Source organism: Mobula birostris, chromosome 10 (genome assembly GCF_030028105.1).
Source record: "Mobula birostris isolate sMobBir1 chromosome 10, sMobBir1.hap1, whole genome shotgun sequence".
NCBI lineage: Eukaryota > Metazoa > Chordata > Chondrichthyes > Myliobatiformes > Myliobatidae > Mobula > Mobula birostris.
Genome location: NC_092379.1, coordinates 52,196,693 through 52,214,534, shown reverse-complemented (window position 1 = coordinate 52,214,534; position 17,842 = coordinate 52,196,693). Strand labels below are relative to the sequence as shown.

The 17,842-nt window shown below is 48.6% G+C and overlaps 1 protein-coding gene across 1 annotated transcript in view; it reads right to left on the bottom strand.

The window, feature by feature from the left end:
• Positions 1–17,842, bottom strand: part of LOC140204036 (uncharacterized) — a 76,722-nt gene that overhangs the window by 49,686 nt on the left and 9,194 nt on the right. The window contains exons 2-4 of the mRNA XM_072270286.1: positions 17,690–17,842; positions 11,022–12,393; positions 10,053–10,057 (exon numbers count right to left, since the gene is read on the bottom strand). The exon at positions 17,690–17,842 is cut by the window's right edge and continues 112 nt beyond it. Of these exons, the coding sequence (XP_072126387.1) occupies positions 10,053–10,057; positions 11,022–11,788 (772 nt within the window). The 5' untranslated portion in view covers positions 11,789–12,393; positions 17,690–17,842. The remainder of the gene's footprint in view (positions 1–10,052; positions 10,058–11,021; positions 12,394–17,689) is intronic.

The window sequence follows — 17,842 nt, the reverse complement described above, 5'->3', positions numbered from 1 at the left end:
CGTTTGTTGTTGCTCCAGGTTCCAGCAACTGCAGACTATGGGTCTCTATTCTGATTGATGGAGGGGGGGGGGGTCTCCAGTCTGATAGATGGAAGGGGGAGGGTCTCCAGTCTGAAAGGTGGAAGGGGGGGTCTCCAGCCTGATAGATGGAAGAGGGGGTCTCCAGTCTGATTGATGGAAGGGGGGGGGGGTCTCCAGTCTGATAGATGGAAGGGGGGGGGTCTCCAGTCTGATTGATGGAAGGGGGGGGTCTCCAGTCTGATAGATGGAAGGGGGGGGTCTCCAGTCTGATAGATGGAAAGGGGGGGTCTCTAGTCTGATAGATGGAAGGGGGGGGGGTCTCTATTCTGATTGATGGAGGGGGGGGGGTCTCCAGTCTGATAGATAGAAGGGGGAGGGTCTCCAGTCTGAAAGGTGGAAGGGGGGGTCTCCAGTCTGATAGATGGAAGAGGGGGTCTCCAGTCTGATTGATGGAAGGGGGGGGGTCTCCAGTCTGATAGATGGAAGGGGGGGGGGGTCTCCAGTCTGATTGATGGAAGGGGAGGGGGGTCTCCAGTCTGATAGATGGAAGGGGGAGGGTCTCCAGTCTGAAAGGTGGAAGGGGGGGTCTCCAGCCTGATAGATGGAAGAGGGGGTCTCCAGTCTGATAGATGGAAGGGGGAGGGTCTCCAGTCTGAAAGGTGGAAGGGGGGGTCTCCAGCCTGATAGATGGAAGAGGGGGTCTCCAGTCTGATTGATGGAAGGGGGGGGGGTCTCCAGTCTGATAGATGGAAGGGGGGGGGGGTCTCCAGTCTGATTGATGGAAGGGGGGGGTCTCCAGTCTGATAGATGGAAGGGGGGGGTCTCCAGTCTGATAGATGGAAGGGGGGGGTCTCCAGTCTGATAGATCGAAAGGGGGGGTCTCTAGTCTGATAGATGGAAGGGGGGGGGTCTCTATTCTGATTGATGGAGGGGGGGGGTCTCCAGTCTGATAGATAGAAGGGGGAGGGTCTCCAGTCTGAAAGGTGGAAGGGGGGGTCTCCAGTCTGATAGATGGAAGAGGGGGTCTCCAGTCTGATTGATGGAAGGGGGGGGGTCTCCAGTCTGATAGATGGAAGGGGGGGGGGTCTCCAGTCTGATTGATGGAAGGGGAGGGGGGTCTCCAGTCTGATAGATGGAAGGGGGAGGGTCTCCAGTCTGAAAGGTGGAAGGGGGGGTCTCCAGCCTGATAGATGGAAGAGGGGGTCTCCAGTCTGATTGATGGAAGGGGGGGGGTCTCCAGTCTGATAGATGGAAGGGCGGGGGTCTCCAGTCTGATTGATGGAAGGGGGGGGGTCTCCAGTCTGATAGATGGAAGGGGGAGGGTCTCCAGTCTGATAGATGGAAGGGGGGGGGGTCTCCAGTCTGATAGATGGAGGGGGGGGGTCTCCAGTCTGATAGATGGAAGAGGGGGGTCTCCAGTCTGATTGATGGAAGGGGGGGGGGGTCTCCAGTCTGATAGATGGAAGGGGGAGGGTCTCCAGTCTGATTGATGGAAGGGGGGGGGTCTCCAGTCTGATAGATGGAAGGGAGAGGGTCTCCAGTCTGATTGATGGAAGGGGGGTCTCCAGTCTGATTGATTGAATGGGGAGGGTCTCCAGTCTGATTGATGGAAGGGGGGGTCTCCAGTCTGATTGATGGAGGGGGGGGTCTCCAGTCTGATTGATGGAATGGGGAGGGTCTCCAGTCTGATAGATGGAAGAAGGGGTCTCCTGTCTGACAGATGGAAGTGGGGGGGTCTGCAGTCTGATGGAAGGGGGGGAGTCTCCAGTCTGAAAGATGGAATGGGGAGGGTCTCCAGTCTGACAGATGGAAGGGGGGGTCTCCAGTCTGATTGATGGAAGGGGGGGGGCTCTCCAGTCTGATAGATGGAAGGGGGGGGTCTCCAGTCTGATTGATGGAAGGCGGGGTCTCCAGTCTGATTGATGGAAGGGGGTGGGTCTCCAGTCTGATAGATGGAAGGGGGGGGGGTCTCCAGTCTGAAAGATGGAAGGGGGGGGGGGGTCTCCAGTCTGAAAGATGGAAGAAGGGGTCTCCAGTCTGAAAGATGGAATGGGGAGGGTCTCCAGTCTGATTGATGGAAGGGGGGGGGGGTCTCCAGTCTGATTGATGGAAGGGGGGGGGTCTCCAGTCTGATAGATGGAAGGGAGGGTTCTCAAGTCTGATTGATGGAAGGGGGGGGGTCTCCAGACTGATTGATGGAAGTGGGAGGGTCTCCAGTCTGATAGATGGAAAGGGGGGGTCTCCAGTCTGATCGATGGAATGAGGGGGGGTCTCCAGTCTGATCGATGGAAGGGGGTGGTCTCTAGTCTGATAGATGGAAGGGGGGGGGGTCTCCAGTCTGATTGATGGAAGGGGGGGGGGTCTCCAGTCTGATAGATGGAAGGGGGGGTCTCCAGTCTGATCGATGGAAGGGGGGGGGTCTCCAGTCTGATAGATGGAAAGGGGGGGGTCTCTAGTCTGATAGATGGAAGGGGGGGGGGTCTCCAGTCTGATTGATGGAAGGGGGTGGGTCTCCAGTCTGATTGATGGAAGTGGGAGGGTCTCCAGTCTGAGTGTGTGGCTTCAGGTTCCTGTACCTCCTCTAAGATCCTCTTCTAGGTCTCCTGCTTTCACCCACTGAAAATTCTCCTCCAGTCTCCTGTTTTCTAACCAGTGACAATCCTCTTCCAGTCTCCCACTTTCCACCCACCGACAATCCTCCTCCAGTCTCTTGTTTTTCACCCACCGGTAACAACCCCCCCCCCCACCTGGAATTAAAAGAAAAGTGGAAAGTCTGTAATATTGTCAACATAGAAAACTAGGATAAAGGACAATGGAAAAATGGCCAATTTGGGAAGAAATATGGATCAGGAAAGTGTTCAGACTACAAGGCATAGCTAGCTGGAACATGAACATTGCAAAATAGCTTTAAGTGCGGAAGAGCTGTACAGAAAGATAAACTGAGTCACGTTGCAAGGACATGACAATAAATTACAGTACCCATTTGCAGGGGGAATGGAGGAAACAGCTCTCTGGCAAAGAAAAGCAAAGTCCCATTTGTCAGGCAGTTACAACAACCCCTGCAGAGATTAAGCAAAGATCAAACGTTGCAAAAGAAAAGTGGCCAACATACAAAATATAAACATAAGAGATTCTGCAGACGCTGGAACTCCAAGCAACATATAGAAAACGCTCCAGGAACACAGCAGGTCAGGCAGCATCTATGGAAATGAATAAACAGTCAATGTTTTGGGGTGAGAACATTCATCAGGACTAGATGGGGGGAGATGCCAGATTAAAAAAAGGTGGACAGAGGGAAAGGAGGGTAGCTGGAAGGTGATGGGTGAATCCAGGTGATTGGGAGAGGCGAGTGAAATATGAAGCTGGGAGGTGATAGGTTTAAAAGGTAAAGGGCTGGAGAAGAAGGAATGTGATAGAAGAGGAGAGTGGACCATGGGAGAAAGGGAAAGAGGAGGGGCACCAGAGGGAGCTAATAGGTAGGCAAGGAAAAGAGAAGACATAAGAGTGTAGAATTGAAGAAGAGTGAAAGGGAGTGGGAAAAATTACCAGGAGCTGGAGAATCAATATTCATGTGGTCAGGTTGGAGGCCTCCCAGATGGAATATGAGGTGTTGCTCCTCCGACCTGAGAGTGAAGCCATGGACCGACATGTTGGATCCGAAATGAGGATTGGAATCAAAATGTTTGGCCACCGGAAAATCCTGCATTTTGCAGATGGAGTAAAGGTGCTCGACAAAGTGAAACTCCCAATGTAGTGCACATTGTATGCTGGACCCTACAATGTACAGGAAATCGCATCAGGAGCACCAGATACAGTAGATGACTCCAATAGATTCATAGGCAAGGTGTTGCCTAAACTGGAAGGACTGTTTGGGGACTCTGATGAAGGGACTCGGTCGGAAAGGTCAACTGTTTATCCTCTCCACGGACGCTGTCTGACCTGCTGAGTTCCTCCAGCATCTGCAATATCTCTTGTGATAAAGCAAGGTGGGTGACAGATGAAATGGTGAAATTGTATGTTACTATGGTAACACCAATCCTACAAATCACTGCAAGATCAGTGGAGTATCTTTGAGCTCACAGTCAAAATGCTTCTGGACGACCAAGCCTGAATAAGCCGATTTGTTCGAGAAACTCACACTGCTGTACGAAAGATCAGGGGTTCATTCTTAACTATAAAATTATACTAGAGCCTTAGAACAGCCCGCTTTTCCTCCCACGTTGCAAAGACATACAAGTTAGTAGGTTAATTGGGCCAGAAGGGCCTGTTATCATACCAAGGTTCCTTTGAATTTTCTTTGCAACTGCGTAGAGCAACCATTGGTCTGCGCAAGAGTTTTACATGGCCTGAAAACTGCATGGCACTCTAGTAAAACTTTAAAAAAATTCCAGATGCACAGCAACAAAGGCTATGGTCATCTCTGTTACTGTGCAGCCGTGCACCTGTACAGCTGAGTGTATTGTACCTGTGCATAGTAAATGTACAGAAGGGATAAGCGGGGCAGCCATTGTCGGGAGTAGGTCAGTGGCGAGAGTAGCAGTGACAGGCTTTGGCTGAAAAGAGGCTTCATTCCAGAAGAGGGGTCACCTCTGTGTAAACTGTCTGTTAAGGTTTCCTTTTTATCTTGTTTCCCTCTCTTACTGTACCATCTAAATGGCTGTGGTGTGTTCTTCATGCCAGATGCTGGAGAACTGGGAGGCCCAGAGTCTCCCGGGGAACTACATCTGTGTGAAGTGCATCCGGCTGCAGCTCCTTGAAGACCGTGTTAGGGATCTGGAGCAGCAACTGGATGTTCTTCAGCTTGTGTGAGAGTGCGAGGATATAATTGATCAAAGTTACGGGGAAGTAGTCAGGAGGCGAGTAGCTGGGTGAATGTCACGAGAAATGGAAATAGGCAGCTAGAGCAGAGCACCCCGTAGCCGTTCCCCTCAAAATCAAGTATACTGCTTTGCATACTTATGTGGGGGAAGATCCTGGGAGAATCCTCGGCGGCAGGTCACAGGCACTGAGCACGATCCGTGGTTCAGAAGGGAAAGAGGGAGAAGGGAGCAGTAGTGACAGGGGACTCAGTAGTGAGGGGAACAGACAGGATATTCTGTGGATGTGAGCAGGACACCCAGATGGTATGTTGTCTCCCAGGTGCCAGGGTCAGGGATGTCTCGGATCAGTTTTGGAGAGGGAGGGGGAGCAGCCAGATGTCTTGGTACATATTGGTACCAATGACATTGGAAGGAAATGCAGTGAGGTCCTGAGAAGAGAATTTAGAGAGCTAGGTAGAAAGCTGAGAAGCAGGACCTCCCGGGTAGTAATTATTTCTGGATTGCTGCCTGTGCCATGTGCCAGAGAGGGTAGAAACAGGAATTTTTAGCAGGTATTTGCGTGGCTGAGAAACGGGTGCAGGGGGCAGGGTTTCAGGTTCTTGGATCATTGGGTTCTCTTCTGGGGGAGGTATGACCTATTCAAAAGTGATAGGTTGCACCTGAACTCAAGGGGGACCAATATTCTCACGGGCAGGTTAGAGCTGTTGGGGAGGGTTCAAACTAATTTGGCGGGAGAGTGAGAATCGGAGTGGAGGAACTCAGGATAGGGCAGATGGTAAAAAAGTAAAGATAGTATGCAGTCGGATTGTCAGGAAGGGCAGGCAGGTGATGGGACAAATTTGCAGCCATCATTGTATTAAAGATGCAGAATCAAAAAAGGAAGCAAAAACAGTACTCAAAGTGTTATATCTCAATGCACGGAGCATAAGAAATAAGGTGGATGATCTTGCTGCACTATTACAGATTGTCAGGTATGATGTGGCCATCACTGAATTGTGTTGCAGTTGGAAGCTGAATATCCAAGGTTACACATTGTATTGGAGGAATATGGAGGTAGGCAGAGGGGGTGGTGTGGTTCTGCTGGTGAAGAATGGCATCAAGTCAGTAGAAAGATGTGAGATAGGATCATAAGGTGTTGAATCCTTGTGGGTTGAGTTAAGAAACTGCAAGGATAAAAGGACATTGATGACAGTTATATACAGGCCTCCCAGCAGTGGCTAGGATGTGGACCACAGGTTACAACAGGAAATAGAAAAGGTGAGTCAAAAGGGCAATGTTATGGTAGTCATGGGAGATTTTAATATGCAGCTCGATTGGGAAAATCAGGTTAGTAATGGATCTCAAGAGAGCGAGTTTGTTGAATTCCTAAAAGATGGCTTTTTAGAGCAGTTTGTCGTTGAGCCTACTAGGGGATCAGCTATACTGCGTTGAATGTTATACAATGAACCGGAGGCGATTAAGGAGCTTAAGGTAAAAGAATGATGATCACAATATGATTGTGTTCAACTTGAAATTTGATAGGGAGAAAGCAAAGTCTGATGGAGCAGTATTTCAGTGGAGTAAGAGAAATTACAGTGGTATGAGAGGGGAGTTGGCCAAAGTAAATTGGAAGGAGCTGCTGGCAGGGATGACAGCAGAGCAGCAACGGCTTGCATTTCTGGGAAAAATGAGGAAGGTGCAGGACATATGTATTCCAAAAATGAAGAAATACACAAATGGTAAAATAGTACAACTGAGGTTGACAAGGGAAATCAAAGCTATTGTAAAAGCAAAAGGTCATACAATAAAGCAAAACTTAGTGCGAAGATAGAGGATTGGGAAGTTTTAAAAAACCTACAGAAAGCAACTAGAAAAAAATCATTCGAAGGGAGAAGAGGAAATATGAAAGAAAGCCAGCAAATAATATCAAAGTAGATAGTAAAAGTTTTCTCAAGTATGTTAAAAATAAAAGAGAAATTAGAGTGGATATAGGACCACTAGAAAATGAGGCAGCAGAAATAATAATAGGGGAAAAGGAGATAGCTGATGAACTAAGTGAGTATTCTGCATCAGTCTTCACTGTGGAAGACACTAGCAGTATGCCTGATGTTGTAGTGTGTGAAGGAAGAGAAGTGGGTGCAGTTACTATTACAAGGGAGAAGGTGCTCAAACAGCTGGAAGACCTGAAGGTTCATAAGTCACCTAGGTCAGATGAACTGCACCCTAGGGTTCTGAAAGAGGTAGCGTTAGAGATTATGGTGGCATTAGAAATGATCTTTCAAAAATCATTGGACTCTGGCATGGTGCCAGAGGACTGGAAAATTCCAAATGTCACTTCACTCTTTAAGAAAGGAGGAAAGCAGCAGAAAGGAAATTATAGACCAGTTAGCCTGACCTTAGTGGTTAGGAAGATGTTAGAGTCAATGTTAAGGATGAATTGATGGATTACTTGGTGACACAGGCCCAAGATAGTACAAAGTCAGTGACTGGGTGGCTAAGCACATCTCGAATACCATATACAAGTTTGCTGACGACACCACTGTTGTGGAATGTATCAAAGGTGGTGATGAATCAGCATACGGGAGGGAGATTGAAAACTTGGCTGAATGGTGTAATAACAACGGCCTCTCACTCAATGTCAACAAGACCAAGCAACTGATTGAAAACTTCAGGAGAGGGAAACGAGAGGTCCATTTGCCAGTAACCATAGGAGGATCAGAAATGGAGAGGGTCAATAACTTTAAGATCCTGGAAGTCACTTTCTCAGAGAATCCATCAAATAAATATTATTGCAAAGAAAATGCCACACCTCTACTTCCTCAGGAGTCTGCAGAGGTTCGTCATGTAATTGAAAACCTTGGCAAACTTCTATAGATGTGTGGTGGAAAATGTGCTGATTGGCTGCATTATGGCCTGGTATGGGAACCGAAGTCTTTGAGTGGAAAATCCTACAAAAAGTAGTGGATTCGGACCAGCACTTTACGGGTAAACACCCTTCCAACCATTGAGCACGTCATAGGAAAGCAGCATCCATCATCAAAGATCCTCTCCACCCAGGCCACGCTCTTTTCTCACAGCTGCCATCAGGTTGAAGGCACAAGAGCCTCAGGACTCTCACCACCAGGTTCAAGAACAGTTACTACCCCTCAACCACCCGGCTCTTGAGCAAAAGGTGATAGCTACTCTCATTTAAGGACTCTGTTATCTTGCTATTTATTGCTTTATTGCTATTTATTTATATCTGCATTTGTACAGTTTGTTTACAGTTAACAGTAACTGTTCAATAGATTTGCAAAGTATGCCTGCAGAAAAGGAAGCTCGGGGTTGTATGACCTCTGATAATAAATTTTACTTTGAACTTTGAACCCATGGACTCACTTCCAAGGAGTCTACAACCCATGTTTTCAATAACATTTACTATTATTAATTTTTTTTTTGTATTTACCGTTTGATCCTTTACACATTGGTTGATTTTCAGCCTTTGTGTTGAGTTTTTCACTGATTCTGTTGTGTTTCTTGTACCTCCTGTAAAGGTCTGCAGGAAAATGAATCTCAGGGTAGTAAATGGTGATAGATATGTACTTTGATGATAAGTTTACTTTGAACTTTGAAAACTTATCACTGCTAGTAAGCGATATTGTTTTGAATTTCTATGGTAAACACCAAAAATCTTTGTAACTAACTTGTACTGAGCGTGAGAACGTGGGAACATGAGAATCGGAATCACACACATCGAAATGCCATTTAGTTCACTCAGTCCATTCTATCTTTCTAACATGGTTTGCTTCCTTCTCCACTCTTCCCCCCACCCTGCCTGCTCTTCAAACAGTTTCAAGTTGCTGGGTGACAAAATCTCTGAAGATCTATCTGGGCCCAACGTATTGATGACCTTATGAGAAAGGCATGCCAGTGGCTATACTCATTAGCGGTTTGAGATTTGGAATGTCTTCAGCAAATTTCAATAGATGTACTGTGGAGAGGAATTTAACTGGGTGCAACACCGTCAGATACGGAGGCACCAGTGCACCCCTGGAAAAAGCTGCCGAGGGCTGTTAAGCTCGGCTTCATCAATCATGGGCACCGGCCTCTCTAGCATCGAGGACATCTTCAACAGGCAATGCTTCCTAGAAAGGTGGCATTCATCACTGGAGACCCTCACCACCCAGGACATGCCCTCTTCTCATCTCTAGCATCAGGAAGGAGGTACAGGAGCCTGAAGACCAACACTCAACGTTTTAGTACCAAATTCTTCCCCTCCACCATCACATTTCTGAATAGTCCGTGGACCCATGACCACTACCTCACTTTTTACATCAATTATATTTTTATACACTGTATTTCTTGTTTTAACTTTTTGTTTGTATTGTACTGGAGTGCTGCCACAAAACAACAAATTTCACAACATAATGATAATAAACTTGATTACGTTTCCCTCACTTTCACCTTCCTCCTCCTGGGTATTCTCTTACTTTCGGTGGCTGAAGATAGAGGAGCCTACTGTCTTCGTCCATCTTCTTCAGCGAACACCTCCCAGCTTCTCACATTACTCCCTTCTCCCCCCACCTGGTTTCACCCTTCGCCTTCCTGCTCCTTCACCACCTTCTCATTCTGGCTTCTGCACCAGTCCTGGTGAAAGGTTTCAGCCCAAGACATCGACTGTACATTTTCCTCCACAGATGCTGCTTAACGTGCTGGGTTCCTCCAGCATCTCATGTGTTTTAGAAACACACACACACTCACAATTGCCTCTGTGTGTCTGTGTTGATCTGCTTGTTCCCCAAGGCCCAGTGGTGATTTCCTCTTTCTACAAGGAGATCCGATTCCTGTTTGAAAGCAGCCATTAAATCCGCATTTCCCGATCAGAGAAGCTCACTGTGTTGTAACGCGATGGTCAGGGGAGAGCAGCTGAGGGCCAGAGTATGAAAGGAAAGCAGATCCCACTGGAGCAAATGGAGGAGACAGAAGTTTAGGGAGATGAAGGGTCTATTGGGGGGAGATGGTAAGGAACATGTGGTCAGTTTGATGCACAATGCTGATTAGAATTATCCAGGGTATTAGGAGATGTAGGTGCCATTCAAAGTCTCTTTCGAAAAAGGCACTGGAAGCACAGTTCAGTAATTTTTTAAGGCAGTGGTAGACTCTTGATAAGTGAGGGGGCGGTGGCGAAGAGTCACTAGGAAGTTACAATCAGACCTGTGGTTGATGTGGTAAAACAGAAGAGTTGGAGTGGACTGCTGCTCCTACACAAGTGCCGGGAAGGAGAAGCTCGGTGAACACAGAGAGGAGAGAAAAACAGAAGGATTTTTCAGTATGGTGGAGAACTCCACCATGGATGGTGCCAAGGCCGGCTGCAGAGATGGGCACAGGGTTGGCAATGTCATCCCGTAAAATCCCAGAGCTACAGAAACACCAAAGGCCTCAGCCCTGGGAGAGGAAGGACCTTCGACAGGCTACACCTGGGGACAATTTGAAAGGCTGACCTGTGAGAGGACTCATTGCTAACATCAAGGAGGAGGTACAGGAGCCTGACGACACACACTCAACATTTCAGGAACAGCTTTTTCCCCTCTGTCCTCAGATTTCTGAATGGACAACGAACCCATGAACACTGTTCTTTTCCTCTCCTTCTGCATTACTAATTTTAATTATATATTATACACTTACTGTAATTTACAGTTTGCATTATGTGTTGTAACACACTGCTGCCACAAAACAACAAATTTTGCAGCATATGCCAGTGATACTAAACCTGACTCTGACTCAGGCAAGCTGCTGTCGGCAGCCGACGCCGCAGTAGAGCTTAGGAAGACGAGGAGTTGGGAAGAGGCTGGTGTGGAGCAACTAGACCGAGGGGCCTCTCGATAGTTAAGGACCCAAGACACGGAGTTTTAGACAAGACGGGTTTATTTGTCACAGGTACAGAGTGCTATACTGCAGCCTGGTTATAGTAGTGACGGACGTCAGAAGAAACAGACCCCAACTGTGGCCAGCGATCAGTCTTCAATCCTGAAAGCACTCAGCAGCAGCGGTACGAGCTGCCCCGTGTGCTTGCGTGTGGACTCAGCAGCAGTAACGAACATGCACAGCATGTGTGATCGGTCTCCTCAGGGTGAATTTGATGGCTTTTCACTGGGCGGCACAACTAAGTGAACCCCATCCCACACCGAGCGGGCAAACGAGCCTTCCGCAGTATGAATCAACCGGTGCGTCAGCAGCTGGGACGAGCGGGCGAACGCCTTCCCGCACAAGGAGCAGACGAACGGCTTCTCCCCGGTGTGAATGCGCCGGTGCTTCAGGAGCTGGGACGACTGGACAAAGCCTCGTCCGCACTCGGAGCAGGTGAACGGCCTCTCCCCGGTGTGGATGCGCTGGTGTATCAGCAGGTTGGATGAGCGGGCGAACCGCTTCCCGCACATGGAGCAGGGGAACGGCTTCTCCCCGGTGTGAACTTGCTGGTGGATCAGCAGCTCCGAGGAGCGGCTATACCCCTTCCCGCACTCCGAGCAGGTGAACGGCCTCTCCCCGGTGTGGATTTGCTGGTGGATCAGCAGGCTGGACGACCGGGCGAATCTCTTCCCGCACTCGGAGCAGCTGAACGGCCGTTCCCCGGTGTGAACCCGCTGGTGCGTCATCAGGCTGGACGACTGGGTGAATCTCTCACCGCACTCGGTGCAGGTGAACGGCCGCTCCCCAGTGTGAACCCGCTGGTGTCTCACCAGGTGGGACGACTGGGTGAAGCCCTTCCCGCACTCGGAGCAGGTGAACAGCCTCTCCCCGGTGTGAAACTGCTGGTGCCGCATCAGGCTTGATGAGCGGGTGAACTTCTTCCCACAGTCGGGGCAAGCGAACAGCCTCTCCCCAGTGTGCACTGTCTGGTGCGTCAGCAGGTGGGACGACCGAGCGAACCCCTTCCCACATTCCGAGCAGGCGAACAGCTTCCCCCCGGCGTGACTTCGCTGGGGTGTCATCTTGCTCGGCGGCCCCTCTCCCGCTCTCAGTGCAGCCGAGCGGCCTCTCCGCGGCGCGGATGACTGAGCGAATCCTGTTCCCACACCGGGAACAGGCGGGTGTCCGATCTCCAGTGAGGACGTGCGGGCGTCTCCTCAGGGTTCGGCATCAATGAATTTCCAACGGGCGCACGAGACACTGAACTTCATTCCCGGCAAAAAGCAATTACGCGAGGACGGAAAACCTTCACAACAATCCACACCAGTACCCCAATTTTATCATGGAAATACTTGCTCCCCTTTCAAACTTGTGAAGGAAAGTCACGTAGCTTCTCGCCAGGGTGGTTCATCAGAAGGTAACATACATGTTCGTGTTTTCCACGGAGAGATGGTGGCGCTCCCTCCTCAGGCTGAGGTTCCCGCTACAGTCGGGGCACTCGAACACTCTCACAGCCGGACAGACCACCCCGTGGATCGTAACCTTTTCTCAGAGATAAAACAGACGAGCATCTTCCCTTCCGTATCAAAGGTCAACGACAGGCAGGTGGGGATGAACCCACAGTGCAGATCCGATGTGATGTTGAGTTTGCCAGCTGTCCATTCACAACTCCTCTGCCTGTTCTACCCTGTTAAAGGAGTTGACAGAAAACTTCAGTAAGTATGTGACAGTATCTCCGATCAGGTAACTAGTCTCTGCGGTGAGGCTCAACCCAAACTGACAGAGTAGTTCCTCGCCTTCTAACTGAGCACGTTTCAGACATCTGGACTGAATGCCTCAAACTCTCTAACTTTCTTCTGACTGACGGGGCCATTAACTGCCATTTGTCTCTGCAAGGAAAGAGTGAAACTTGATTCCCCCTTGGGATATGCTAAAATATGTAACACCAGACAGAAGCTTGTTAGTCTGGGACGTGGAGCTGTTTTTTGAGACAGTGCACAGGAATGTCTTGAGAACAGTATGAGCAGCAGTCGACGGTCCTGAGAGTAAAGAATGGCAGGAATATGTTTGTCTGCAAAAGGACCGGGGTAAATGTTATGATAGGGATGATGAAGGGTTGGAAAAGGGACAATTTCTTTGCGCAGGTGGCAATCTTCTGTTAGGTTGCGAGCAGTGCACAGAGTTGGAGGCGGAAACAAGGAGAGAGAGAGAGAGAGAGAGAGAGAGAGAGAGAGAGAGAGAGAGAGAGAGAGAAAGAGGGGAGGGAGGAGGGAGAGAGAGAGAGAAGGGGGGTGAGGGGAGAGGCAAGGGGGAGGAGGGTCGGGGAGGGACTCAGGTGGAGGGGACACATGGGTGGGAGAAACAAGATACAATGGGACAGAGACAGAAACATGGGGAGGGGGGAGAGAGAGACAGACAGACAGACAGACACACACACACACACGAGGAGAGGTAGAGAGACTAGGGGAGAGATTGCGTGTGCGCTGTCGTGTGTCTACAGTCCTCTCCATCAGTATATTGTGTGGACTGGCTTCGTGATTGGTTGATAAATATTATTTTGTCTCTGTTACTACCTTCACAGGCTCAGTCACAGGAAGGCAGCGTCTATCATCAGGGACCCCCACCACCCAGGCCACGCTGTCTTCTCGCTGCTGCCATCAGGAAGGCGATTCAGGAGCCTCAGGACCCACACCACCAGGCTCAGGAACAGTTATTACCCCTCAACCATCAGGGTCCTGAACCAGAAGGGATAACTTCACTCACCCCAACTCTGAACTGTTTCCACAACCAATGGACTCACTTTTAAGGACCCTACAGCTCATGTTCCCAATATAGAAACATAGAAAATAGGTGCAGGAGTAGGCCATTCGGCCCTTTGAGCCTGCACCGCCATTCAGTATGATCATGGCTGATCATCCAACTCAGAACCCTGTACCTGCCTTCCCTCCATACCCCCGATCCCTTTAGCCACAGGGCCCATATCTAACTCCCTCTTAAATATAGCCAGTGAAATGGCCTCAGCTGTTTCCTGTGGCAGAGAATTCCACAGATCCACCACTCTCTGTGTGAAGAAGTTTTTCCTCATCTTGGTCCTAAAAGGCTTCCCCTTTATCCTCAAACTGTGACCCCTCGTTCTGGCCTTCCCCAACATCGGGAACAATCTTCCTGCATCTAGCCTGTCCAATCCCTTTAGAATTTTATACGTTTCAATAAGATCCCCTCTCAATCTTCTAAATTCCAGAGAGTATAAGCCTAGTCGATCCAGTCTTTCATCATATGAAAGTCCTGCCATCCCAGGAATCAATCTGGTGAACCTTCTTTGTACTCCCTCTATGGCAAGGATGTCTTTCCTCAGATTAGGGTTATTTAAGGCTTATTTATTATTATTATTATCTTTTTTTTTATATCTGCTCAGTTTACTGACTTTTGTATTGGTTGGTTGTCCATCTTTGTCATGTGTGGTTTTTCAATGACTCTATTGTGTTTCTTTGTGTTTGGTGTGAATGCCCACAAGAAAACGAATCCCAGTGTTGTATATGGTGACGTATATGTACTTTGACAATAAATTTACTTTGAACTTTTAACCATATTTTTCTGTATATAACTGTAATAATTTCTTGTGACCTTTATTGAGTGTACAGTGCCTCCTTTGTTGGCGGACATCTCTTGCTGCTGAATCAGAAAGGAACAATGAACAGACTGTAAAATAGTTTTATTACAATCTCTCTGTGCTGTAGCCTAGTTTTTCTCTCCAGCTGACACACTTCACCTGCTGCTGACATAACACAGTCAGAGTCTGTGCCTCTCACTGCCACAGGGACCCATAGGTCTCAGCGAATAAAACCGATTCATTTAGCTCTGCCCTCCTGCCTCTGGTACTGACATCTCACTTGTTTTCCATCTCTCCCAGTTCTGACAAGGCCTCCCAGACCCAAAGCATTAACTTGTTCTCTTTACACAGATGCCAACTCACAACAACAGAACATTATAAGACCCAACATATCGGAGCAGAATTAGGCCATTTCATTTCGGCTGATCCATTTTCCCCTCAGCCCCAATATCCTGCCTTCCCCCCATATCCCTTCATGCCCCAACCAATCAAGAATCTATCAACCTCTGCCTTAAATATACCCAATGACTTGGACTCCACAGCCATCATAACTCTCTAGCTAAAGAAAGTTGTCTTCTTCTCCATTCTAAAAGGACTTTCCTGTATTGTGAGGCTCTGTCCTCTGGTCTTAGACTCTCCCACCATAGGAAAGATCCTCTCCATATCCAGTTGACTGAGGTATTTCAACATTCAACAGGTTTCACTGAGGTCACCCCCCCATTCTTCTGAATTCCAGTGAGTAGAGACCCCCAAGCTATCAAATGCTCCTCACATGACAAGCCTTTCAATCCCGGAATCATTTCCGTGAACCTCCTTTGAACCCTGTCCAGTTTCAGCACATCCCTTCTTAGATAAGGGGTCCAAAACGGCCCACAATTCTCCAAGTGAGGCCTCACCAGTGCTTTATAAAGCCTCAACATTACACCCTTGCTTTTATATTCTAGTCTTCACCACCAATTCAATCTGCGAATTAACTTTTAGGGAATACTGCCCAAGGACTCCAAATCCCGTAGTGCCTCTGATTTTTGAATTTTCCCCCATGCTTTCATTTCTTCTACCAAAGTGCATGACCGCACACTTCCTGACACTGTATTCCATCTGCCACTTCTTTGCCCATTCTCCTAACCTGTCCTTCTCTAGCCCCTCTATTTCCTCAAAACTACCTGCCCTCCCTCCACTTATCAGCCACAGCTCAGTGTCATACCCGACAATCTCTTAGCTGTGCTATAAGAACATCCATATACTGCATGCCTTCAAATACATCTTCAGGCCTATACTCACCGCGCTTTTTGATTTTGCCCCCATGTTACACTTCAACTCATCCCACTGACCGCAATGTTGCCCCATCATCTGCTTGTCCTTCCTCACAGTCTCATTATGGTCCTGCCCCGTCCACAGCCCTATTACTCCAGTTCCCATTCCCCTGCTAAATTATTTTGAATCCTCCCCAGCTGTTTCAGCACACCTGCCCGCAAGGATGTTGGCTCCCTCAAGTTCCGGTGTGTAACCTGTCCTTTTTGTAAAGGTCACATCTTCCCCAGACGCGATTCCAACGATCAGAGATCTGAAACCTTGCCCCAATTCCTCGGCCACTCATGCATTTGCCAAATCACCCTATTACTGTCATTGGTGTGTGGCACACGCCACAATCCAGAGATTGCTACCCCAGAGCTCCGCTTTTCAGCTTTCTACCTAACTCCCTATTAGGGTGATTGGAGGTGGAGAGGGTACGTAACTTCAAATTCCCTGGTGCTCTATCAGAGAACCTGTCCGGGGATCAGTACGTAAACGCCATCACAAAAAGAGCACAAGACCACCTCTACTTCATTAGGAGTTTGTGCAGATTCGGCATGACATCTGAAAGTTTGACAAACTTGTACAGATGCGCAGTGGCGAGTATCCTCACTGATTGCATCACGGCCCGGTGTGGAAACAGTCCATCACAGGCAAGACCCTCCCCACTAGGACCAGGAACAGTTATTACCCTTCAACCATCAGGCTCCTGAACCGGTGTGGGTAACTCGGACTTTAGACACAACACTGAGCCATGTCATCTGCAGAAATTCTCCGACAACTCAGCAATAGTTGTGTGTAAAAAGGGAGGACGGGAGGATGAGTATAGGACTCTGGTGGAGGACTTTGTCGAATGGTGCAAGCTGAATCATCTGCATCTCAACATCAGTGAGACAAAGGAGACGGTGATGGACTTTAGGAAGACTGAGCCTGCACTGCTCCCTGTTACTACTGATGGTGAGGACATGGATGTGGTGAGGACCTACAAGTATCTGGGGGTGCACCTAGATGACAGACTTGAGTGGAGCACCAACACAGAGGCTGTGTATAAGAAGTCACCTTTACTTCCTGAGGAGACTGAGGTCATTTGAAGTATGCAGGCCTCTGCTTCACATGATCTACCAGTCTGTTGTCGTCAGTACAATCTTCTATGTGGTGGTGTGCTGGGGCAATGGCATCAACACGGGTGATGCCAACAGGCTCGATAAACTGATTAGAAAGGCTGGCTCTGTTATAAGACTCAAACTGGACACAATGCAGGCTGTGGTAGAACGGAAAATCCAGGCAATTCTGGACAATGTTTCTCACCCTCTGCATGCCACCTTGGCTGAACAGAGGAACACTTTTAGTAATAGACTAAGGCAACTACGCTGCTCCAAAGAGCGACATATGAGGTCATTCTCACCCTTGGCCATTAGGCTTGATAATGAATCAACCTATAGCTGGGGAAGTGATGACCTCCTCCTGTTTCTGAGTTAACTTAATTTTTATTCTTTCTTACTTCTCTTTTAATATTTGTATATCTGTGCACTTGTAATGCTACTGTGACACTGTAATTTCCTTTGGGATCGATAAAGTATCCACCTATCTATCTTAACTCACCTCAACTCTGAAATATTCCACAACCTACGGACTCACTTTCAAGGACTCTACAACTCATTTTCTCAGGTTTGTTTGTTTGTTGGCATGAACATCTCCTCTACTGTAAAGATGAAGCCACACTCAGGTTGGAGGAACAACACCTTATATTCCGTCTGGGTAGCCTCCAACCTGATGGCATGAACATCGACTTCTCTAACTTCCGCTAGGCCCCACCTCCCCCTCGTACCCCATCTGTTACTTATTTTTATGCACACATTCTTTCTCTCACTCTCCTTTTTCTCCCTCTGAATATACCTCTTGCCCATCCTCTGGGTCCCCCCCCCCCCGTCTTTCTTCCCGGACCTCCTGTCCCATGATCCTCTCGTATCCCCTTTTGCCTATCACCTGTCCAGCTCTTGGCTCCATCCCTCCCCCTCCTGTCTTCTCCTATCATTTTGGATCTCCCACTCCCCCTCCCACTTTCAAATCCCTTACTCACTCTTCCTTCAGTTAGTCCTGACGAAGGGTCTCGGCCTGAAACGTCAACTGTACCTCTTCCTAGAGATGCTGCCTGGCCTGCTGCGTTCACCAGCAACTTTGATGTGTGTTGCTTGAATTTCCAGCATCTGCAGAATTCCTGTTGTTTGTTTGT